This window comes from Ursus maritimus, unplaced genomic scaffold (assembly GCF_017311325.1).
Source record: "Ursus maritimus isolate PB19 unplaced genomic scaffold, ASM1731132v1 scaffold_13, whole genome shotgun sequence".
Taxonomy (NCBI): Eukaryota; Metazoa; Chordata; class Mammalia; order Carnivora; family Ursidae; genus Ursus; species Ursus maritimus.
Window position 1 is genome coordinate 54,022,299 of NW_024423675.1, and position 25,136 is coordinate 54,047,434.

The 25,136-nt window shown below is 36.8% G+C and overlaps 1 protein-coding gene and 1 pseudogene across 3 annotated transcripts in view; one reads left to right on the forward strand and one right to left on the reverse strand.

Moving 5' to 3' along the window:
• The first annotated feature begins 780 nt into the window (after positions 1–780).
• The window catches only part of TAB2 (TGF-beta activated kinase 1 (MAP3K7) binding protein 2), a 61,740-nt gene continuing 37,384 nt past the window's right edge, over positions 781–25,136 (forward strand). For 2 of the 3 annotated variants that reach the window (XR_005834410.1, XM_008695012.2), the window contains exons 1-2: positions 781–1,119; positions 16,795–16,985. Coding sequence is in view for 2 of the 3 variants with exons in the window: in XM_008695012.2 (XP_008693234.2) it covers positions 16,884–16,985 (102 nt within the window). In the remaining variant the exon portion in view is untranslated. Of the gene's footprint in view, positions 1,120–4,532; positions 5,208–16,794; positions 16,986–25,136 lie in introns of those variants that run through there. The other variant, XM_040627943.1, reaches the window with a different exon arrangement.
• LOC103666925 lies at positions 11,903–13,104 on the reverse strand (annotated as a pseudogene).

Below are 25,136 nucleotides of genomic sequence, written 5' to 3' on the forward strand. Positions count from 1 at the left end.
TTTTTTCTTAAAAACTACTTTGATTCTGTTTCTCGTTGTTGTGTTGCTAGTCACAAGAAATGCAGGGAGTTAAGTTCTTGAATCCTCCTCTTCATTTTTTTTTTTTTTTTTGGTCCTGTTACAGTTTTCACAGTCTGCCATCATTTGACAGTAGCAGAGCATTCAATTTATTTTGACTGCTATGACATTTGTTTCTTAGAGAAACTCCTACGAGTGCCAATTCACCAAGCATAAGGAGATCGTTTCCAGGCCCTCGTACAACAGTCTACCATTTTTAATATCCTACCATTTCTGTAACCTTTGTAGTTACAGGGTTTTGTTTTTTTTTAATATGGACCGAACAAATTTATAAAAAAAAAAAATTGAATCTATTTTGGTAATGGAAAAAAAAATTTCCAGTGTGGTTACGAACCACATCTTATGAGCTGTTCTTTGCCTCCCACTTTAAGAATTACCAAGTATTTTTAAAAATTGGAACCTGAATTTCAGTTCATTGCTTGGATGCATTTCTTAAGAAACCTCTGAGAATTGATTGTAGGAAATTAGGAGAGCAGTTAGAAGATGATTGGAAATAAGATAGTGAGAGAAGAGCAAAATGACCTGAAAATGAGGACTTTACAATTTTAATTTTACCAGTGAAAGTGGATTTGTTTTCTCTTTCTGCTATACTCTGTGGTCCCATATTGGACAGTCTGTTGCAAAAAGCCATTACAGATTTCATGTAGGCCACTGTTTGAGTAGCTGGAACTGGGAGTCTAGAGTAGAACTGGGTGAAAGTAAGACAATGACTTAACTAATGTAAATAGCATCTTCTGATAACTTGTAACTTAAGAGATCCTTTTTCCACCTCAGAATATTTTATGTGAGACACACTGGGGACTACCTCACTGCTGTTAGATCTCATAATGTTATCTGGTCACATTTCTTCTGCCTACCTCTAGTTTACTCTAGTTTCTCTTCTGCTTTCAAGGCTCCAGACCCAGTTCCTGGACCTGCCCTGGAAAAGAAGTATCCAGTAGAGATGAGCTCACTGCAGTTACTTAATTAAAAATTTGTAAGCTACAAAAATGGCAATGGGCCAACCAAGAACAGCTACAATTTGAATTTTTCTATTTCCAGGTATGCTAAAGTCCATGGCACCAGTCAAGCTTAGCCTGCGTAACTGCCTTACCATGACATTTGTAATAACCAAAACTTTACTTTCAACATCTGTGGTCCTCTTGCTTTCAAGTATAGTAACAATCCTAACATCTAGGTAACATGCAGCTACTCTTGACTTTAACATACCTTTTGCTGAATATTTCTAATTTAACTTGTTTGCTAGTAGTAGCAAACTAATGCAAAAACGATTTCAGAAAAATAAGTTTGAAATGCTATTGAGTTAGGCCCTGTAAATGTACAAAAAATACTCTAGTCTTCATTGAAAAGTAAACATTAATGACAACAAAACTGTCTTCCTTTAAGATGTTCACATGTAGTATAAGTAGTACAGGGAATTAAATAAATGATCCTAGTTTTCTTAACTATTCTACACTATGAATGTCTTCACATAGAGTTAATACATTCTTCAGTAATTGGAAATCATAGGATTTCTGAATAGAACCAGATAATGTATTATATAGTACTTTTTACTTGAAGAACTTTTAATGTAAGTATATAACTAATATTTGCTATATTTTTACTTGATTGTTCGAAATAAATCAAGTAAGAAAGACATCGTAGTTGGAATTGTCCTGGAATATAACAACATAACCAAAAACTGAGGTTTCCTGTTGCCTTACATTTTAACGGAATAACAACTACTTATGGATGGTTAGAGCGCAGATGTCAGTTAGCTTTTAAGGACTTTTATTGCTTTTACCTATTTGTATAGATTTAGAAACAGGATTAATCCATAAAAGGTGACTTTATTTACTAAATGGGCAGATAGCCATATATATCTTTTTTTTTTTTTTTTTTTTTAATCTTTTCTAAAGATTTATGTGGGGGGAGGTTTCAGAGAGAGAGAATCTCCAAGCAGACTCCCCACCAAGCCTGGAGCCTGACATGGGGCTCAATCCCATGACCCATGATCGTGACCTAGCTGAAACCAAAAGTTGGACGCATAACCAACTGAGTCACCCAGGCATCTCCCCATATCTTTTGTTTTTAAAGTTCAATTCAGAGGAACTGAACAGAGGAATTTTATATCCCAACTGTGATTTTGAAAGACGATTCTAATATCCTAACTTGTGCTTTGAAAATTCTCTCCTCCGTCATTAATGTATAATGAATTTAATGTCAACCAGTGTGTTCAGCATTGGGTCACCAATTATGTCCCACACGATTTGTTTGGTATTGAAAGGATTGTATCTCATGGAGTGTTGAATTAGGACTGGAAAGGGAGCTACTGCCAGAGATACTATAGGGTCATTACCGCTGTCAGGGAAATTGGAGGGGAAATTCAAGAGAGAGTTGCATTTGAATTTCAAGTCTAATAAGTTATCACTGGGGCTATTAGTGATGGTGAAGTTTTTCTACATTCCTGAATGCAATTTTTGTATAAAAAACTAGGCACCATAGGGATGTGGAAATGAATAAACCTTGCTTTCAGTGACCTTACACACAAGTAATACCAAAAAAGTACTGTAATAGGGGTGCATACCGTGTACAGGAGAGTACCAGAAAGAGTCAGCTTTGTGGGGAAGACAACATTTCTACCAAGCCTTGAAGAATAGATAGAATTCTTTTGAGAGAATGGCAGGAATATGTCTGAGTTATGGAAATGAAAATATATAACATGTTCTAGAAATTGTGAGCAGTCTAGTGTGCCTAGAAAACAGTGTACAGGATATGATAGAAAATGGATCTATGTCATGCATGCTTTCAAATGTCAGGTGAAAGAGTTGGGACTTGATTCAGTAGTAGGTAATGGAAATCTATTGAAGATTTCTTAGCATTGGCGCACTTAAGTAGGTGAGTTTTTTGAAAAGCTGACTGCAGTAGGGTAAGGGTTGACTTGATGAAGTCAGAGATTAGGCATTAGTAATACCTAATTAAGGACGACATTTATTGTTGTATGTACCAGACACTAGGTGTGAAGAGTTTTACCTGCAATTTCTCATTTAATCCTTATTACAGGAATGTGAGAAGTAACTGAAATAATACGCGCTAGGCATTTAACACAGGACCTGGCCCATAGTCATGGTGAACCAGTAATGCTGAACCATAGTGATTATACTGTAAACTCAGAGAAAAGTGTTCTTGTCACCTTTATGTGTGATAACTTTCTATAAGAGTATTGTGTTTATTGAGGGATTTTTAAGAAAGTAACAATAAACCTCTTTTTCTACTACCTCCTACCTTTTTCTTTTAAACAATTAAACTATCCCATTGGTGAATGAATACTTCTTATTCAGTTTGAGAGCTGAGCATTAGTTCACATTGAGTTAGCCTTTGGTTGAAAAAAAAAGGGGGGGGGGCGCCTGGCTTTTTTGTTTTAACAGGACTGAGCATAGAGATAGTCATGCACCTAAACATAAAGCCCATACATAAGGTTTAAATCAAAATGTAACTATAGATCTCATCTGTCAAGCATCTGGAAAAGTGATAATTGTTGCAGCTGTTAACTATAACAGTAACAGTTTCAGCATAGATAACATAGGCTTTAAGTTATTTGGAGGTGTATACAGTTGGCTAAGTACAGTTACTTTCAAATTATGCTACTCTTACTCTCTTACCCGTGTATCAGAATACAAATAATGATGGATGGTCTTCCATCCATGTGTCCCTTTACCTAGCCCCCTCTCCAAAATAATTAGCATGTGTTCTTTTTTTTTTTTTTAATTAATTTATTTGAGAGAGAGCGAGCATGAGCAGGGGGGAGGGGCAGAGGGAGAGGGAGAAGCAGACGCCTCACTGAGCAGGGAGCCCGACGCAGGGCTCGATCCCGGAGACCCTGGGATCATGACCTGAGCCAAATGCAGGCACTTAACCAACTGAGCTACCCAGGCGCCCCCTGAGATTATTCTTGACCATCTAATAAAAAATTCATTCACCAGAACTATAAAAAGACTAATAGCAAACTGTATACAATAGTTTCACAGTGTAATACGTGAAAGACGGGCACACACTAAATTATTGCATTGTGTTGTATTTTAGAGACTTGATTCAATTTGATACTTTTTCACCAATTTCACCTTTGCCCATTTTGAATTCTCTAATTTCTTTTTGAGATTCTGAGTACTGTTATAGTAATGAAATATTTCATTTAAACATTGTTCTTTACAAATACATTTTTATATATTTTCTCTACTAGCAGGCTTAGCAGTCTCCATTCACCAGAGTTGTATTACCAATCAAGTGTATGTGTATAATTTTTAAACTGCCAGTTTAACTTTTTGTTAATTATTAAAACATTTTGTTATTAAGAGAGCACTAATATCTATCTATTTATACTATGTGTAATTCATGAACATAATCAGCAACACACACCCAATGCTATAACTAACACACACACACACACACACACACACACACACACACACACGTAGTGCCTGGCCAGAAGTCCACTCTGGGGAAAAGTCAGTTGAAGGCCATGACATTAGAAGGAAGATGGGAAAGTTGAGATGTACCAAAAAAACATGGGGCCAAGTAAGTGTTTGGAACTGCATGGGGATCAGTTGATGGAACTTCTCATAACTTTCTCTGAATCTTCATACTAAGGTGCCATCTTAGATTAACATTTTAACCAGATTATTATAATCTTCACATGCCATTGAGTTCATTGGTTCATTACAAATGTTTATGGTTGATATAAGGTGCTAACTGGTCCTTCCTAGTGCTTTCATTTTCTTTTATCCTCTCTTTTTCCCTCTTACCCATAACAGGAGCTTACTGTCATTTATTTATATCGTGTTTTCTTTTAAAGATATTTATGCACAGGATGGATTATCCAAAAATAGTAAAAAGGGGGCACTAAAAAATAACTGTGTTTCCCATCTTAAAGCCCTAATGTATTGGGGAAAAAAAATAATGAGATATGAATTGGAAAGTACACCCAAGGTAGTTAGTTATATAATATGTTTTGATGAATTATAACCATTCTGTCTTAGATTTATTGCGCTTTTCTTGATCCTTAGAAAATGGTAGCGCTCACCACAAAACCACAATACATAAATTGCCAAGTGTGGCTGACTTGCACATTCCTTTAGAAGAACTTATAACTGGTAAGCCTTTTAACCATAAGAATTGGTCAACATTCATGGACTTGAGGCAATGTATTAAATGAAAAAATTGGAAGTTTTCTTTTTAGGAGGAGGTAGTATGGATCATTACGTACTTCAGCCTTTGATGTTTATTTTTTCCTTTACAAAGTAAATTATTGCAGGGTTATAAAGTTGAGGAATCGATTTTCTGCTAACATAATCCTTTTCTCCTTTCAAGCTTTTAAATAACACGAAAGCTGAACATGATAGCTAATTTAAAGTAGTAGCATTTAGATGACTGATTTGGTATGTTTCTGTTACTTTATTTTTGTAAATAACTGGCTATGTAAAGTGATTCAGTATTACAACTGTTTCATGCTAAATTTATGCTAAAGATGGATTATAATTATCTTGTTTTTAGGCTTAAATGGTGATAGTATTTGAATTTTAGATTTTTAATTACATAGCTATAGTTACCGCATTTTAACTCTTAGGAAAATAACTTGATTTTGTAGATTTGGTGGGGGTGGGGTTTGCTTTGCCTTAGTAAAGTTGTAACATCATGTTCCAAGAAATGGAATTCTAATAATTTGCTATTAAAATTTTTTTGAAATTTTTCATGTTCAATTAGTGACATTTGCAAATTCTTTTGAGGTTAATCAGATGTGAAGTGCATCAACTGTTACCTAACTAGCATTTGATGAGATGCTAGATAGGGTATCAGTAAAGTAAAAGGTATTTAAAATAGTGAATGCAATTAGGCAGGGAATATATTTCTTTTTTTTTAAGGTTTATTTTTGAAATCGTATTGAGGCTAAAAGGTTTCAAAATTTGCTTTACTTTAATTTTAAAAATTATAGCATCATTGAGCTGTTCTTACTGCAAAACAGTGCTGCTTTCTCTGATGAAGATACTTTTTAAGAATACCTCACTACACAGTCTGATAATGTCAGCCAATCCACAGAAGACACACAAATTACAATTAGTTATGAGAAAACTATTAACATCATTTTGACAACAAAGAGATAAGTTGAAACATTCTGCCTTCTCAGTAGGCATCCTGGGGAAGTTAGTATTCACAGTTGTTGAGATCAGAGGGGCTTTGCAGTACAGACAGTTGTGTTAAAATTTTAACATGTGTTTCTAAAAATCACCATCTATGCAAATCATGAAAAAAAAAAAGCCACAGGGGTTATGAAAAAAGCGGAATTTGGGATGCAACACTCAAAAACTTTATCAGAGAACATTAAAAAAATATAGGAACCTTAAAAAATGACAGTATAGTTTTACACATGTTAAATGATTAAGAAATACATACTCATACACAATATACAAACAAATATTGTACTTTGGAAAAGTTCTAAAGTTTGCTTATGGAAATGAGCATAGATGTGGTAGCTTGTTATTGTGAAGAGGTCAAAGAAGGGTTTTCTGAAATCAGAAGGAAAGTTGTAACACAAGATGTGGATAGGTGGGACCGTGTGCAGATATGGTGAACTGGGTGGCGGATGTTTGAGGTGTGTTCATACTTACATTTTGTGTATTCACACACGCTTGTTTCAGCTGAGTGTGGTTTTGTGTGTTCAGCTAGTGTTTCTTGCTGGCAAAATCACAGCAAAATTCACTTAATGCTCAAATTGTTCCCTGTTATATCAATTGCATTAGAACAAATATACAGTTTCAAAACAAGTGCTTTAGTAGCACTGACTTACGCTGAGGGTAAGGGAAACACTTGTTTTGATAGATAGATGCCACTTTTTATAGTAGTCTTCAAAATCTAGGCATTTTCTGATGCTTGGAGATTTATTGCAGCAAATATTTACTGAGTGTCTAATATTTGGTGTACACTTTTTAAGTATTTAGGAAACAGCAGTGAACAAGATAGTCTTTCCACTTTGGGACTAACAGGACTTGCGTGAAGAATTTTGTTTGTCATCAAGGGTTGGTTTTAAGAAATAAAATTAGGTAGATGAAAGAGAAGTCTAATAACATAGGAATCTACTGGGCAACAGGCTTTTTTCTAACCTTTTAAAATTATATACTTTTACAAGATAATTTCCTGGGATCCTGTCCCACTCAAGATTCCATTGTTTACAGAAAAAATTATCATCTCTTGAGGTTATTAACCAGAATTAAATTTTGGGATGGTATATATAATGGGAAGACCTCCTTACCTTCTAGTCCATAAGCTAAAGGAGAATCCTAATGCAATTGAGAAGTGAATTATAGTTGTATATATTTCATTCTATTTCTTTTTGATATTCAACTTGAACTATATTTTTCTTTGTTAGAGTAATTACATTGTTCCAATAAAACTCAGTCATGTAAGAATGGGGCAAAGATAAAATATGTATATAGTTTTACATAATATATATATTAAAACTTCATTGTTATTGTACCTCAGGGAAGGGCTTCTGTAATAAAAGCCTTTCTCATCTTCTACTGTAACTACTCCCCACCCCATACTCCTGCTTCATAATCCCCTTCTTCCCTTCTGTCCCTCCTTTCTTTTAGCCAGACAGATGACTGATTCACTATCTCCAGAATCTGCCTTCTATTTGGTTGTCTTGCCTCATACTTTAACCTTTTTTAAAAAATGTTAATTTCAGTTAACGTACAGTTGCATTGGTTTCAGGTGTACAATATAGTGATTCAGCAGTTCTGTACGTTACTCAGTGCTCCTCGCAGTAAGTGTACTCTTAATCCCCTTCACCTATCTCACCCCTCCCCCTACCCACTGCCCCTCTGGTAATTACCAGTTTGTTCTCTCTCGTTAAGAGTCTGTTTTTTGGTTTCTCTCCTTTTTTCTTTGTTCTTCTGTATCTTAATTTACTCATAGGAGTAAATTTACTCATTCTTAATTTTACTCATAGGAGTGAAATCATAAGTCCTTCTCTGACTTATCTCACTTTGTATTATACCTTCTAGATCCGTCCATGTTGTTGGAAATGGCAAGATTTCATTCTTTTTTCTATTCTTAAGCTTGTTAAGTACCCATGATTCTAGAGCTTCCCACTCTCTCCCTCAGCCCAGAGAGCCCTTTAACACATACAGCACAGTTTATAACCACTTCTCTGGCACTCGTGTACAGCCTAGTACTGTTTGCCTTTTCAGGGAGCTTCACCTGAGTTTCCTAGTTACACGAGTTCCTTGTCCATATACATGGAAGGGGAAGGCTTCAAAGGTTCAGTCAACTTTCTCAATATCCTACAGCCAGGGTAGCATGCAGCCCTGTTTTTTGCTAAGGTTTTGTTCCTTTTACTTCATGGGAATTCATGGTATGTAGAATAAATAATAATTACTACCAGTGTGTATTTTTTGCTACAGGCCAGGCAGGTGCAATGCAATTTACTTTTACTGTGTTATCACTAATCCTTGAAATTCCTTGAGCTGTTTTCTCCATTTTACAAAGAAGAAATGGTAGTAGTAGTGAGTAGCACTTACACAGGCTACTTTATTTATTTGTGCGCTTACTCTGTGCTCTTTTTAATTATTTTACATGTATTATCTATTTAACCTCTTAATAATATGAAATAGCTACTCCCATCATCACCATTTTATAGATGAGACTGAGGCACAGAGAAGTTAAATGATTTGCCCAAGAAGATACTGCAAGTAAGTGGCAGATTCAATTTCATAAATAAGGGAGCACAAATTATTAGCATCCTGGAATTTATACTTAAGCAGCCACCACTATGTGTCAAATACTGTGCCCTTTATATACATTCTTTTATTTATCTCATTAAATGAGACCGTGCCCACTAATACAGAATTGAGATTGAAATATTTAGCAGCGTTACCACTGCTTTTACCCATTAACATGCTCTTTTGCCAGAAAATTTTAGAAACAAATAGCTAAAGTGTAGAATACTGTTTCTTGAAATTCTACTCTTTGGGAAAATTTTAAGCCTATCTCAGAGTGACGTTTAATTTATTCACTGATTTCTTTTTTTGATAAGACTTTAATAGTAAAAGCCAGTACTTTGATAGTCAAGCTTAAATCATACAAGTTACATTACCAGTTGCTCCTTTTATTTTTTATTTTTATTTATTTATTTATTTATTTTTAAGATTTTATTTATTTATTCGACAGAGATAGAGACAGCCAGCAAGAGAGAGGGAACACAAGCAGGGGGAGTGGGAGAGGAAGAAGCAGGCTCATAGCAGAAGAGCCTGATGTGGGGCTCGATCCCAGATCGCCGGGATCACGCCCTGAGCCGAAGGCAGACGCTTAACCGCTGTGCCACCCAGGCGCCCCATCTCCTTTTATTTTAAAAGTTAGATCTCATCATTTGTTTCTTTCATTTTAAAGGTTTGTGCCATCGTTTACTTTGTATGGTACCTCCTGGTCAGGAGCAGTCAACTTGAATCTTTGATATACTTTACGTACCTCCATAGTCATTGTTTTAGTGGTTTTGTTTACTTATCAAGGCAGTTTGCTTGCTAGAAAGTAACATATCTAAATCTATAACTTCAGTAAAATAGTAGTGTCTCGCCTTCACCCCACCTCACCCCATTTCACCCCCTTTTCCTCATTTCCCATGGGGTGAGAATTGCAAAAGCTTTGTTTATTGTATTTGATGGGAAACTAGCTTTTGGTCACATATGGTTAATATTCTACAGTTTTTTCATTAAGACCACTCACATTTTTCTTCCCCAAATGCTAGTATGGGAAACCACCTTGGAGATAGAGCTCATCCCCCATAGTAGACCAACTGGCTAGGCTAACAGTATTTACCCAAAAAAAGTAATATAAACACTAAATACGGATTTAAGCAAAAATTGTGAAATAAGTATTTGGGCAGATGAGCGTCAGCGTGGAGAAGGACGGTGTGTGTGTGTATATATGGGAACTGAATTACAAAGCTAAGTCTTCATTTTCCACAGTATGAAATCCATAGATAATGTGTAAAACTGGATCAAGAAATAACCCTCTAATCACCTTGTGTAGGAATGTGGAGAAACAGCCCAGGGTTGACCGTGGTTACTCAATAGAATAGAATAAGAGTAGGAGGGCATGAGGTAGGGAAGTTGCTGGTGTCCCTGATAAATTTTGTAGTACTCTTTGGCTTTTAAACTGTACATGTTTTTGTCTTTACAATTTTATTTAAATTTTTCATTATAGGATATGTCATGTTAAAATATTTCCTGGACAAATAATTATTAAGATTTTTTTAAATCATTTTTTTGTATATACTGTTTAGTTGTTTGGGCTGAAAGGAATGTTGGTCTTTGGGAAAAATTAATAATGACTGTATAATGTTTTATATAATATAACCAAGAACATTTTTCTTCAAGTGTTCTTAAATTATATGGTAGGATTATCTACCGTAGATGCCTGTCACCAGAGATGCCCGTCAAATGTTTACCTGTAGCCCAGACCTGCTCTCTGAGCTCTAGACCCATCAGTCTGTACTCCTTCTGTGACATATCTGTTTGGATGTTTTAAGGTGCCCGAGACTCACTGTGTTCAAAACCAAACCTGTAATCTACCCCTTTGTTTTCTTGGTCCTGTTCTATCATTCACAGATCAGAAAGCTATCTTAACACCAACTTCACCCCAATATTTAATACATCAACAAGTTCTATTAATTTTGACTTCCTAAATATCCCTTCAGTTTTTCCTTCTCAGCCTCCACCGCTGTTTCTGCAGGGACAAGCTAGTAGCATTTCCTGGCAGGCCTCCAGCAGTGGGTTTCTAACAGGGCTTCTCCTATATTTTGCCCTTTTCTCCATACTGTAGCCATTCTTCATATCTACATGATTTCTTGATCAGGTCTCCTTCCCTGCTTCTGAGCTTAAATCTTCAGTGGCTTCCCATTACTCTGATGATAAAACTTCCAAATTTTAATGGCCTCTAAGGCACATCATGACTTGGGCCCCACATTTTTCTTGCTCTCTGCTCTACAATTTTTCCTCATGTACCGTGCTCCCTTCAGATCTCTTTCTGAATAAGAAAGAGACGAAACAAATACGGTAGCAACAAGCTAGACTAAACTGGCAGCAGGAGGCAGACAGAAGGTAAAATAGTGCACAAGTTCGAACAGCTATCTGAATTATAAACTTGTGTCAGTGTGCCTCTAATCTGGGAATTTCTGTGACCTGGAGAGCAAGGGCACAGACCACTACTTGTATCTTCAGCACAGTGTCTGCTGCATTCTAGGCACTCCTTAAATGTATGGGTTGTGGATGATTAGAGGGTGATCGTCCGGTTTTAAATACTCTTCGTATCTAGTTGCCTCATAAATGCCCCAATTTTGATCAGACCTGTAAGTCCTGTTGCTTTTCTCTTTGTTGTTTTTTTAATTGGGGACCATGGTCTCTTCTCGTGGGTACAGTTAAACAGGTGTGTTACATACTGTTCTAGTCCTGGAAAAAATCACCATGACAAATGATGGTGAATGTGAAGACTTGCTAACCATCATAGCTTGAGGTGTCAGTGAGCCATGTTCCCACACTTGGTACTCTGCACTGTCATGATAATTATTGAGGGCTCAGAAATAAATTGTTTACATATTCTTTAAGAAAGGAAAGAATAAGACACATTTTGCAAGGCTTTCCAGTATATTTACTGTTAGATTCTGTAGTATTGTGTATATTCTGCTACTATTTAGAATCCTTAATTAATTAAGAAATTAATCTTCATAGATCATTTGAGGTGGTGACAGTTTAGGTGCCAAAACTTTGCACATGATGCTAGAAACATTTCTAGAAAATATGATTTCTTTATTTTCTCAAAATAGCCATGTTGCATCTTAACCATAGAAAATATGTTTCCATTTATTATTAGAAATAATTTTCCAGATTAAGTTATATTGCATGGTTTTCCTTCTGAAATTAAATACACCTGCTGTTTGTTTCAATAATGAATTTAGTCGTAAAATTTATTTACTCACCACAAAGGCTACATTAAAAACATTATCTTGCCTTGTCCTTAAAGTTTACTCTTGCCAGATATAGAATGTGGGTTGATGGTTTTTCTTTCAGCACCTCCGTTATGTCATTTGACTGTCTCCTGGCCACCACAGTTTCTGATGACAAGTCGACATCATTGACATTGTTGTTCCCCTCTGTCATTTCGTTTGCTGCTTTCAACATTTTCTTTAATTTTCAGCAGTTGGACAGTTATGCCTATGTGTGGTTTTCCTGGGCTTTTCCTGTTTAAGGTTTGAGTCTAACCTGCTTAGGCTTTGATACTCTTGCGTAGGATCTTGTTTTTGTTTGTTTTTGTGGTGGTGGTGGTGTTTCAAACAAGCTCTGGCCGGTTTTATTAAACATTTTGCATGATTTACTTTTCACCAGTGTGTTCTAACATGCTTCTGGTGATATCAGAATCAACTGATTCAGTGATAGGCAGTGCATACTCTGCAAAATTTTCCACAGGCTATGCCCAATCCAGTAGAATTGCCACGGTAATGACGGACACCATTTTTGGCCCGCGTGGCATAATACTGTTTCAGCTTTCCTCAAGGCTGGCGGGCAGTTGTTGCAGAGGGTGACAGGTTTTGCTTTGCCTTGTCTGATCATCTTTAGAGTCTGCTCCTGCCCCAGCAAGGCCTTTCCACTTTTCATGAGGAGTTAGAGCCTCGAGTTGATCTGGAGCCTGGAGTTGACTGACTCCAGCAACTTTTTTGTTGTCTTTGCAGCCACCATCTTCTGCCTTATGTGTGGGATGACCCCCAACCAAAAGCAGCCACCAGGGTGTCTGGGGAGGTGATGAAGGTCTTCCTGATCTGTAAATTCATAATCTTTTACTAACTTGGGGAAATTTTTAGTCAGTATTTCTTCAAATAGTTCTTTTCTACCCCATTGTCTCTCCCCTGTCCTCCTGGATCTCCAATTGCATGTGCCTTAGACTTTGTCATATTTTCCCACAGGTCCCTGAGATTCTCTTCCTCCCCTCACCTCCTCCCCTTACCCACTCCACCCCCAGTCATTTTTTTTTCTCCATCCTTCAAGTTGGGACAATTTCTGTTGCTTTGTCTTCAAGTTCATTGACTATTCTGTCATATCCAATATGTAGTTAAGTCCATCCAGTGAATTTCTTGTTTCAGACATTTTATTTTTAATTTTTTTGACTTGTGTTTGGTTCTCTCTTTTTTAAAATATAGTTTGTTTTTTCCGTTTTTTGTTTCTTTTTTTAACTGAGATCCAAGCATATTTGCCCTCACATCTTTAAGCATAGTTGAAGTAACTACTTTAGAATCCTAATGTGCTAATAATTCTAGCATGTGGGTCATCTTGGGCTTGGTCTCCCTTGGTTGCCTTCTCTCTCGAGTATGGGTCAGTTTTTCCTGTCCTTAATGTGTTTCTTATGAAAATGACATGTAGAGACTCTGGATTCTATTGTGTTCATCCAGTAGTGAGTATTGATGTTTGGTTGGTTTCCTTGCTTGCTTGCTTGCTTGAGTTAGTAGGCAGTTCACTTAGCTGAACTCCCAACTACAGACTCTGAAATCTCAGTTATTTTAGCTTTGGCTGAGCTGCTTGGAATCTCACATATGTGTAGTTTGGGGATCAGAGATGTGTGCAGAATTTATACATAGGATTTGGTGCTCCTCTCTTTCTGTGACTTACTTACTAGGTTTTCAGCTGTTGTGGTTATGCCAAAGTCTATCCTTTGGTTCATTAAGCAAGTAGGGCTGTAGGTTTCCTGTCTAGGTTTCAGCTGCCCAAACCAGCTGGGGACTGCTCTCTGGCTAAGTGCCATTTAAAAAAGGGAAAATCACCCGATGCTGTTACCTTCTAAGTACTGACTCCCTTCTCCTCCCCATCATCCCTCTATTGCTGTTTATGCTTTCTGCCCTCAAGTAGTTGTTTTTATACTTTGTCTAGTGTTTATTGTTGTTTATGAGAGAGTTGATCTAGTAGGAGCTACTCAGCCATTACAGGAAGTGGAATCCCTAAAATAGTTATACATTTGAACAGTTTTCTTGTTTGTGCTCTTGATGGTCTTTATAAGAAGGCAGGTTTGATAAGAGTTCTTCAAACAATCTTGGAAATTTATGTTTTAATAATGGAGTCAGTCGAAATTTATAGTCATGATTCATCCTTCTCTAATAAATGTGGTCTAATTCAGACTGAAAATTTATTTATTTGCCTCTCCCTCAAATTGTTTAAAAATTTCCAAATCTAGATCATTTCAAATGTGTTTTAGAAGCAAAATAATACGAAGAAACCATATAGTAAAACCTTTTCATCCAACAAATGTTGCATCTTTGACCTAGGTCTTAGGGATGTAGCAGTGAACTTCAAAGTTCTTGATCCTGTGGAGTTAATGTTTTGGGAACAGATAGATCAATAATAAATAAATACATATCAGGTATTGACAAATGCAGGGTATGAGGATGTGATGGAGGGAGACAGTTGTGGCATTATTTTGGGGAGATATGGGTCAAGGAAGCTGTTTCTGAAGAAGTGACATTTGATCAGAGATCTTAAGTAAGAGAGGGGGCCATGCAAGTGTCTGAGGGTAAAATGTTCCAGGCAGAAGGAGCAGCAAGTGCAAAAACCCCAAGGGAGGAAAGAGTGGCTTTTCTGAGAACTAACCAGTACTGAAGGAACCAGGAGAGTGGTAAAAGTGAGGGGTGGGAGTTAGCCAGGGGCCTTGTGTTGTAGGATTTTGAGCAGGGGATTTTGCCCTGATTTACTTTTCACAGAGGTCACTTTGCTCCAGAGAGGGAGTGGCAGGGGTGGAGCAGAAAGTGAAGGCGGGGAGGAAACCAGTGAAGAGCAGCTGCAGTCTAGGTGAGTTACAGCGATGGCCCGGACAAGAGCAGTAACAGGTGGGGGAAAGTGGTCCGATTCAGAATATTGTTTACAGATACAGCCAACGAGACTCGATGCTGGATTAGATATGGGATGTGAAAGAAGGGTCAACTGGATAAATGATGGCACCATTTACTGGGATGAAAAAGACTGCGGAAGGATTGGTTTCTATGAGGGGGATTAAGAGTTTAATTTTGGACATACTAAGTTTGAAGTGAGTTTTAGATGTCCAGAAGATGTCAGGCAGGTAACTGGCTGTATGAATGTGGAACTCGAGGGAGAGAGCTCCCTTGGCCGTGCAGAAATAAATTTGCAAAGCCTCTGTGTAAAGCAGTGTGTTCGGATGACATTACCCTGCAGAGGAATGTAGGTGTAGTTGAAAAGAAACCCTAGATCTGAACTCCATTGTCTGCCAACATTTAGATGTCCAGGAAAGGATGAAGATCTGACAAAACTGAGAAGGAGCTGCCAGTGGGTGGGAGAAACACCAAAAAAGTATAGATCTCAGAAGCCAAGGGAAGCAGTTGTTTAAAAAAGGGATTGGTACACTGAGTCCTAAACTATCGTTGGACGAGGACTGAGAACTCGTTAGGTCTGACAACCTGAAGTTCTCCAAAAGCTTTGATAAGTATAGTTTCAGTGGAGAAAAACTGTGAAAGCCTGATTGGGGTAGGTTTAAAAGAGATTAAACAACCCTTTCAAGTAGTTTAGCCCAGAAGAGGGAAGGGGCAGAGAAAGGAGCTGATATCTGAAGTGAAGTCAAGGGTGGCTTTCTCAAGTTGAGCAGTACTGTTATCATGCCTTAAGTTCTCTTTAAGTAGCATTTATTAATTTTCAGTACTTCTCTTTTCTCCTATAACCCATTGTAACTTTTACCTATGAGAAATCACATAGACAAAACAATTAAGGAATTTAATTAAATAATAATAAAAAGCTGAAAAGCTGTACTAAAGAGAAAGACTAGAGATAAGAAATCTGTTTTTAAAGAGATTGCCTTATTGTTAAATTTATCATAAACTGAAATGATTAAGAAAATAGCATGATATGTAAATATTTTAATATATTATTTAGGTTACTATAATATACTATTTATATCCCAAAGAGGCTTTCAAGATTAAACATGGTTTGCATTAAGAATAAAAACAAGGTAGGTAGGTCTCAATTTTGGCCACACATGAGAATTACTTGGGGAAGTTTTAAAAATCCATATGCCCAGGCTACTCCCCAGCCAGTTAAATCAGGACCTTCGGGGTTGAGGCTCAAGCATTAGTATTTTTTAAATACTAATTTTATTAAAAACAGGGAGTAAAATGCTCCTCATCCCCTGAGGATGAATTCATTGCACATTTAAGGATTAAGTGTATCTGAAAATTAAGATATCAAATCTGTTGGGTTATAGATCATTTTTAGACAAAGCATGCAAAGTCATTTGTAGAACCAGACTTTATCAGGATCCAAACTTTAAAGATGTTAAGTAGAGTAAATAAGATTACACACCTCAGGCTGTCCTCAGATTGTTAAGAAGAATGTCAGTAAAGTTATTCATTTTCACCTTTTAAAAGAATGAGGGAAGACACCCTTGACAATTTCTTAAAAGCCTTTTGGAATAACCATCATAAAGCATACAAATAGATAGGAATTAGTCTAAAAGTTTGCCAGCAAGAGTTATAAAGTGAAAAGACAGTATAACTACATGGAAAGCATTATAGGACTAAATAGTATTTTGGTAACTTATATTAAATATTAGATACTAAAGCACGTACCCTATGTATTGAAATTTTAAATCCACAACAATATTCATAATCAGTTGTCATTAAATTTTTTTTTCTTTCTTTCACAGAAAATGCTTGGACAGAAGAGATGAGTACTATTTCCACTAAGGCCTAGAATTGCCTACTGTACAAATAATCCTGATCAGGCAATATACGAATGGCCCAAGGAAGCCACCAAATTGATTTTCAGGTTTTACATGACCTGCGACAAAAATTCCCTGAAGTACCTGAAGTTGTTGTATCCAGGTGCATGTTACAGGTCAGTGTGCATCGGTTTCTGAACTCATTCATACAAACCTGGGTGCTGGTTTTTTTTTCACATTGGAAGAAAACTTTTATCTTCTTGTTGGCATCAGTGTGCTATGATGAAAAGAAATGAACTTTGGTGTCTGATTGTCAGGTGGCCTTTAACAAGGTATTTCGGCTCTCTGGCATACAGATAATACCTACCTTGTAAAGTAAGTGTGAGGACTAAACGGGAGCCCAATGGAAAGTGTTGGTACGTGGTCCAGACTTACTGTGAGCTTGCTTCACTTTGCCCCTGCCTGTTTTGCCAGAATGTTTTTAAATTCCACATCTTCATATGAAAGTGAGAAAATCATTAAATAAGGAGTCAGGAAGCATGGGTTTTAATCCCAGATGAGCACCCCAAGCCAATTTAGCAAGTAATATGCCTTCTTCATACTCTAGTTTGCTTGTCTGTAAAACAAGGGAATTTGACTTCAACAATGCCTCAGGTGCCAATTCTAAAGAAAAAAGTTTGTTTTTGTATTTTTTAATTGAATCTGTAGGTTTTCCAGTTTATATCACTAACCGGCTAATTCTTACATTTTTCTTGTATGTGCAATTTTAGAAATCCATAATTCTAAATATTTAGTGATAGTTGTCCCTTCTCATTTGATTAACTAGAAATCTTTCCATCAAAAACTATCTTTCAGCTTGTTAAAAATAGAGTTATAAAAATAATTTTGGCTCAGATATATTTACTCAACAAATTATTTTTAAGGTTTGAAATTGAATGAAATTTTTTAAGGCTCAACATCTGTACTTGATACCAAGTGACTACATTTTGTTCATACCCTTATCACCTTTTATTTGTACGTTGAATTACCTGCCTTTAGTCTAATCCAGTTTTGTTTCTGCAGTCTATCCACCTCACTTCTGCCAAAGTGTCTTTCTAAATGCAGATTTTGTCATGTATTTACCTGCTTAAAAACCTCATGATTGGTTTCCATACCCTTCAGAATAAAGTTTGTATACCGTGACTAGGGCACACTAGGTCTGTGATCTGGAATCCTGCCTCCTTCTGCAGCCTGGTCTCTTGCCTAATCCTTCCTCTTCACACCCTGTGCTGCAGACGTCCTCAACTGATTGGAATTCTCTGAACACGCCTGGCTTTTTCTATAGTATAGTGTTTAAGAGCATATGTTTTGAGTTAATAGTACTGTATCGTGTCCTTGAAATTCGCAAAAAGTGGATCTTAAGTGTTCTCACCACCACTGAAAAAACACATCGGGGTGGAGGAAGACTGTAAAGTGGTGGATGCGTTGATTAACTTGATCATAGTGATCATTTCACAGTGTGTACGTATATTAAGTCATAGCATTATATTTACCTTTTAAAAATCACATTGTACAGCCTAAATATATACAGTCTTTATTTGTCAGTCATACCTTAGTTAAATTGGGGAGAAATAAGTAAAAACAAATTTTAAAAATAAATAATAAATAAATAGCTTATGTTTTCCTGTTAAACAGACTTAAGTTCAGGTTTAACAGTTACTAGCAGTAATTTAATTAACCTCTCTGACCCTCATATACCTCATCTGCATAGTGGGAATAAAAAACTTCACAGTGAATTAAACGTGATGATGCCCATAAAACAACTGGTAGGATACCCGATTCATAATAAGTGCTCAATAAATGTTAGCAGCCATTACTAACAACAGTAATAATAGTAGAAGACCTATAATAAATATTTGGTGAATGAATCAGTAGTCCACATTAGTCGATATAGTATGTAAAAGAAAAATGAAAAGTTAAAAAAAAAAGTAATAAGAGTGGAGTCAGAAGTTAAAGTATGGGGAGGAGCAGAGAGAGTGCGGGGACAGGGGGTTTCCCCCTAGAACCTAGGTACCTCTTTCTAACTTTTCAAATAGACTTTGCAATAAAATAACATTATACTGAACGAGTTCAGTGAGGCATTGAAAAATAGAAAAATAATATACATTCTTCAATAAAATGTAGAGATTTTGAAGAACCTTAACTGGAAGCATTTTGTAGAATCATTTAAAATATTTTCACAAAATAAAGGGTGCCACAGTATGGTTTTCAGGGTATATTGAATTAAAACAAAACGCAGTGTAGTATGTATAAAGGAGGATGGGGGTGTGCCTGGGTGGCTCAGTCAATTAAGGGTTTGCCTTCGGCTCAGGTCCTCATCTCAGGGTCCTGCGATCAAGCCCCACAAGGGGCTCTTTGCTCAGTGAGGCGTCTGCTTCTCCCTCTCCCTCTCCCCCCCCACCTCGTGTGCCCAGGCGCACATGGGCTCTCTCTCTCTTTCAAATAAAATCTTTTAAAAATAAAAGTAAATGGGGATAGGGGAATAAATATAAACATGTATATTTGCCCTTGTTTGCATAAAGAAATACCAAGAAGGATTCAAAACAATTAATTAAAGATAGTCACCCATAGTGAGCAAGAGGGAACAGGCCAGATGGAGATGGAGGTAGAAGTGAGACATCTCAACATATCTTTCTCTATTGTTTTAATCTGTATAAATGAATTACCTCTTTTTTTTTAATGTAATAAGTAAGCATGTGTTCAATTTTACCAAGAAAGAAAATAAATGATTTTGAATTTCTTTTGGGCACCCGGTAATAACACTTTCACCATGTTTATCTGGTTTTACAAAGACAAACCTCCCTAAGGCATACTTCCCAGCATCTAGTGATAACTAAAATGAGATCTGTTTTGCTTGCAAATTACCTGTAAAACCACATTCTTTTAAATTGAGTTGATAATCATTCTGGGCCTCCAAGTAATGTGGGTTTTAGCTGATATAACAAGAAATGTTAAAGAAAGGAATGGGGAAGGCTCCTCTGGGAATGCAGCTAGGGTGTACATCTTCCCAATTTTGGGGAGATGTTTTTAAAGTAAAAGTCAATTTAACTACCTCTAAATGTACTTCTAAACATCTCTTATTTGGTGACAGCCTTTTCTTTTGGGAGCTGCTATCCCTTTCTCAATTGGGTAGGCTTCTGTCCTTTCTCTGGGGAGAACCTCCCTATAAAATACTGGTCCAGAACTTTTCTAGATGAAAAAAACATGATAATAATAAAAATTTTTTAAAAAAGAAAGAAGAAAAGAAAAAAACATGGTGAAGAAAATATAAGAAATCAGTCATCAAAGGATCATGCTATGCTGCCACTTTGTATATTTGCTCTTAAATATCTTGCTTCTTAAGAACGGAAGTATTTATCCTCTGTTCTTTTCTTGACTTTATTTACTGCTCACATTCCTGTGTTTGGAACTACTCATATCATTTCCTTATGCTGTGGATTCTCTAAGATGGCAGTAATATCAGCAGGTATAACTCATACCTTTAAATTGTATTTATATTTGATAATTAAATCTTAGTGTAAAAATATTGCATAATTGACACTCTGATATTTTCCTTTTTTTAACTGATTTTTTCAATTCTCTTAAGATGACGATTGAATCTATAAGTTTAAAATTTGCTATTTCTCTTCAAAGCAATGCATTAGTTGGTGTTCATTCAGTATTTGTAAGACTTAGTATTTAAGTACCACGTCCTTAGTTGAAACCTTTTCAGATGATCTCCACCCATAGTCCTTACCCATATTCTTATTAAAACACCTGTCATTCTGTATAATATTTATTTGTGAACACATTAACATCCTCTACGAGACCATGATATCCTTAGCAGCAGTTGTATTCCTTTCCACTCGCCTGATGGAAGCTCAGTAAATTGGTTGAAGGAGTGAGTGAATCAGAGAAGGATGATCATAGGAGATATTTTGATACTATCTGTAATCTCCGTGTCTGTGCAAGAAGCTTGGGGGAAAAATGAAAAAGGAACTGGAAATAATAAGTTAGACCTTTTGTAGCTTTGAAGAGAATGAATGCAGATTTGCATATATACAAAAAAAGCAATGATTTTCAACCTTTTAGAAACTCATCCCACGCCTTTTGTTACGCTTAACGGGAGTCTCACTGAAAGTAACTGGGGTGTCTTTGAGAAATAGGTGATTCCAGGTCTAAGGAAGGAAGTGTACAAGATGATTTTGACTTCTTATCAGAAAACAAAGAAGCTAGTAAGACTACTAGGTTCATGTCATATGTACACATGAGCTAACTTGAAATCATTCCCACTAGCCTAAAGATAGCATATAATGACCACAATCAATTGATACACATCAAAATGTTAAAGATACTAGAGCTTATGATGATACTGAAAATAAATCTTAGTAACCTTTAGAGGTTGCTAAGGACACCAATTCATTCTTCTAAAAACCAGTAGAGAGAGAATTTATTTATCCTGTTTCTTCTGTGCAAAGAAGGAAGAACTGCAGCTAATACACAAAAAAGGAATCTTTATAATTGGGATATCACATTTTGGAACCCCTAATGAAATAAAAGATTCTAAGCAGTGATCATCAGTTAACTGCTAGAAATCATCAGCTGGATCCGGCTGGTAACATCAGAATCTGCCAGTCAGCTTTAAGATCACAAAAAGACAGACATTATTGTGTCTCCTTGTATGATGCAGTAAGAAACAGACCCTATAAAGAGGCTTGCCAAAAATTCATACATGAACCTGCTTACACACAGAGTTACAACTACTTGTTCACAATGAAATGTAGTGGATATTGACACCACAGAGTGCACCCATCCAGTCGAGATGGGAAATTCTACTGCACAAGTGATCAAGTTTTTCAGCAAACAAATGACTAGAAAGTTTTTAGAAGAGGGGAGGATTAATTATTATTAGAAATTTAAGAGGCATATCAGCCAAATTAAATATGTGGACCTCCCTTAGATCCTCATTCAGACTGAAAGGACATTGATGACACAATTGGGATTTCAACACTAGATATTAGGTATTGAATATTTTAAGGTATGATATTGTCATTGTGGTTATGTTTTTATAGGTCCCTTTTTTTAAAAGATACATACTGAAGTATTTACAGATAAAAATGAAATAATGTCAGAAACTTGATCTAGCTTGGTGGGGGGAGAAGCTGGGGCACATCCATTAGAAGAAAAAAGATTTGCCATATATTATTAAAGCTGGATGATGAATATGGGTGAGTTTATTATAGTCACTCTTTATTTTTAAATATGTTTTAAATTTTTAAAATAAATTTAATAAATACAATTTTCTTTTATCCTGTTGTGGCTCTATAAAATCCCTGTAAGTATACTACTTATCAGTGTCTTGCTGATAAGAAAGTGATGTCTGTAGAGGGTAAGTAACCTAAGGGCATGTGAGTTACTGGCATAATGGGGACTAGAACATATTAAATAATCAAATTTTATAAAGGATTGAAGGGATTTTTGAGAGCTAAAGATGCTAACCATCATCTGAGCTTTCAGTGAGTAGCAATCTTTTTGCTGGTGGAGGGTCTTGCCTCCATGTTGTTGATGGCTGCTGACTGATCAGAATGATGGTTGCCGAAGGCTGGGGCGGCTGTGGCATTTTCTTAAAATAAGACAACAATGAAGTTTGCTACATCAATTGATTCTTTCACAAACGATTTCTCTATAGCATGCAATGCTGTTTGATGGCATTTTACCCACAGGAGAACTTCTTTCTAAATGAGAATCAGTCAAATCCTCCACTGCTTTCCCAACTAAGTTTATGTAATATTCTAAATCCTTTATTGTCATTTCAACGGTCTTCCCAGCATGTTCAGCAGTAGATTCCATCTCAGAAAGACTACTTTTTTCTTTTTTTAAGATTTTATTTATTTATTTGACAGAGAGAGAGACAGCCAGCTAGAGGGGGAACACAAGCAGAGGGAGTGGGAGAGGAAGAAGCAGGCTCCCAGCAGAAGAGCCCGATGTGGGGCTCGGTCCCAGAATACCAGGATCACACCCTGAGCCAAACAAAGGCAGATGCTTAACGAATGAGCCACCCAGGCGCCCCAAGACTACTTTTTTTTGTTTGTTCATGAGAAGTAACTCCTCCTTGTTAAAGTTTTATCATGGGATTACACAACTCAGTCATATCTTCACTTCTAATTCTCTTGCTCTTTCCACCACGATCTGCAGTTACTTCCTCCACTGAAGTCTTGAACCCCTCATAGTCATCCATGAATGTTGGAATCAGCTTCTTCCTCACTTCTGTTAATGTTGCTTTTTTGACCTCTTCCCATGAATCAAATGTTCTCAAGGTTTTCAGTTTACTTTACCTGGATCTATCAGAGGAATCACTGTCTGTGGCAGCTATAACCTTACAAAATATATTTCTTAAATAATAAGACTTGAAGGTCTAAATGACCCCTTGATCCATGGCCTGTAGAACGGATATTGTGTTAGCAGGCATGAAAACAAGATAAATCTCATTGTACATCTCCATCAGAGCTCCTTGGGTGACCAGGTGCATTGTCAGTAAGCAGTAATATTTTGAAAGGAATCTTTTTTGCTGAGCAGTAGGTCTCAACAATGGGCTTAAAATATTCGGTGAATCATGTTGGAAACAAATGTGCTGTCATCCAGCCTTTGTTGTTCCTTTTATAGAGCAAAAGCAGTAGATTTAGCATAATTGTTAAGGGCCCTACAATTTTTGGAATAATAAATGAGCATTGGCTTCAACTTAAAGTCACCAGCTGCATTAGCCTCTAACAAGAGAGTGAGCCTGTCCTTTGAAGCCAGGCATTGACTTCTCCTCTATAGCTACGAAAGTCCTAGATGGAATCTTCTTCCAGTATAAGGCTGATTCATCTACATTGAAAATTTGTTGTTTAGTGTAGCCACCTTCATTAATTACCTTAGCTGAATCTTCTGGAGAACTTGCTGCAGTTTCTGTATCAGCACTTGCTGCTTCACCTTGCACTTGATGTTGTAGAGAAGCCTTCTCTCCTTAAACCTCATAAACCAACCTCTACTAGCTTTAGACTTCTCTTCTGCTGCTTCCGTATCTCCCTCAGCCTTCACAGTATTGAAGAGAGGTTAGGGCCTCACTCTGGATTAGGCTTTGCTCAAGGGAATGGCGAAACTGGTTTGATCTTCTATCCAGACCACAAAAAGTTTCTCATATGAGTGATAAGACAGTTTTGCTTGCTTATCATTCATGTGTTCACTGGAGTAGCACTTTTAATTTCCTTCAAGAACTTAAAATCCTGGGGCGCCTGGGTGGCTCAGTCGTTAAGCGTCTCCCCTCAGCTCAGGGTGTGATCCCAGCACTCTGGAATCGAGGCCCGCATCAGGCTCCTCCGCTGGGAGCCTGCTTCTTCCTCTTCCACTCCCCCTGCTTGTGTTCCCTCTCTCGCTGGCTATCTCTCTCTCTGTCAAATAAATAAATAAAATCTTTAAAAAAAAAAAAAAGAACTTAAAATCCTTTGCATTTATAACTTGCCTTTTTGGCACAAGAGACCTAGCTTCTGGCCTGTCTTGGATTTTGACATGCCTCACTACATTTAATCAGTTCTAGCTTTTGATTGAAAGTTGAGATATGTGCAGCTCTTCCTTTCACTTGAACACTTAGAAGCCATTGTAGGGTTATTATTATTATTAATTAGGGTAATTTCAGTATTGTTGTGTCACAGAGAATAGGGAAGTCCAAGGGGGGGGAAGAGATGGGGAAACAGTCAGTGGAATGGTCAGAACACACACAACATTTAGCAGTGAAGTTCTCCATCTTACATGGGTACGGTTCATAGCACCACAAAACAATTAAGAGTAGTAACATCAGAAGATCACTGGATTGGACACCTAGATGGCTCAGTCAATTAAGCGTCCAACTCTTGGGTTTCAACTCAGGTCATGATCTCAGAGTCGTGGGATTGAGCCTGACTGCTTAAGATTCTCTCTCTCCCTCTGGCTCTCCCCCCACTTGCACACTCCTGCATGCTCTCTCTCTCTCTCTCTCTAATATAAACAAATAAACCTTTAAAAAAAAAAATCACTGGATCATGGATTGCCCTAACAAATATAATAGTGATGAAAAGGTTTGAAATATTCTAACAGTTACCAAAATGTGGCACAGAGACATGAAGTGAGCAATTGCTGTTGGAAGAATGGTGCCAATAAATTCACTCAAGGCAGGGTTGCCACAAACTTTAAATTTGTAAAAAACACAGTATCTGCAAAGTGCAATAAAACAAGGTATGCCTGTATTTAATCCCAATCTGCTTTTCTTAATATTTTTTCCACAAAATCTCCAA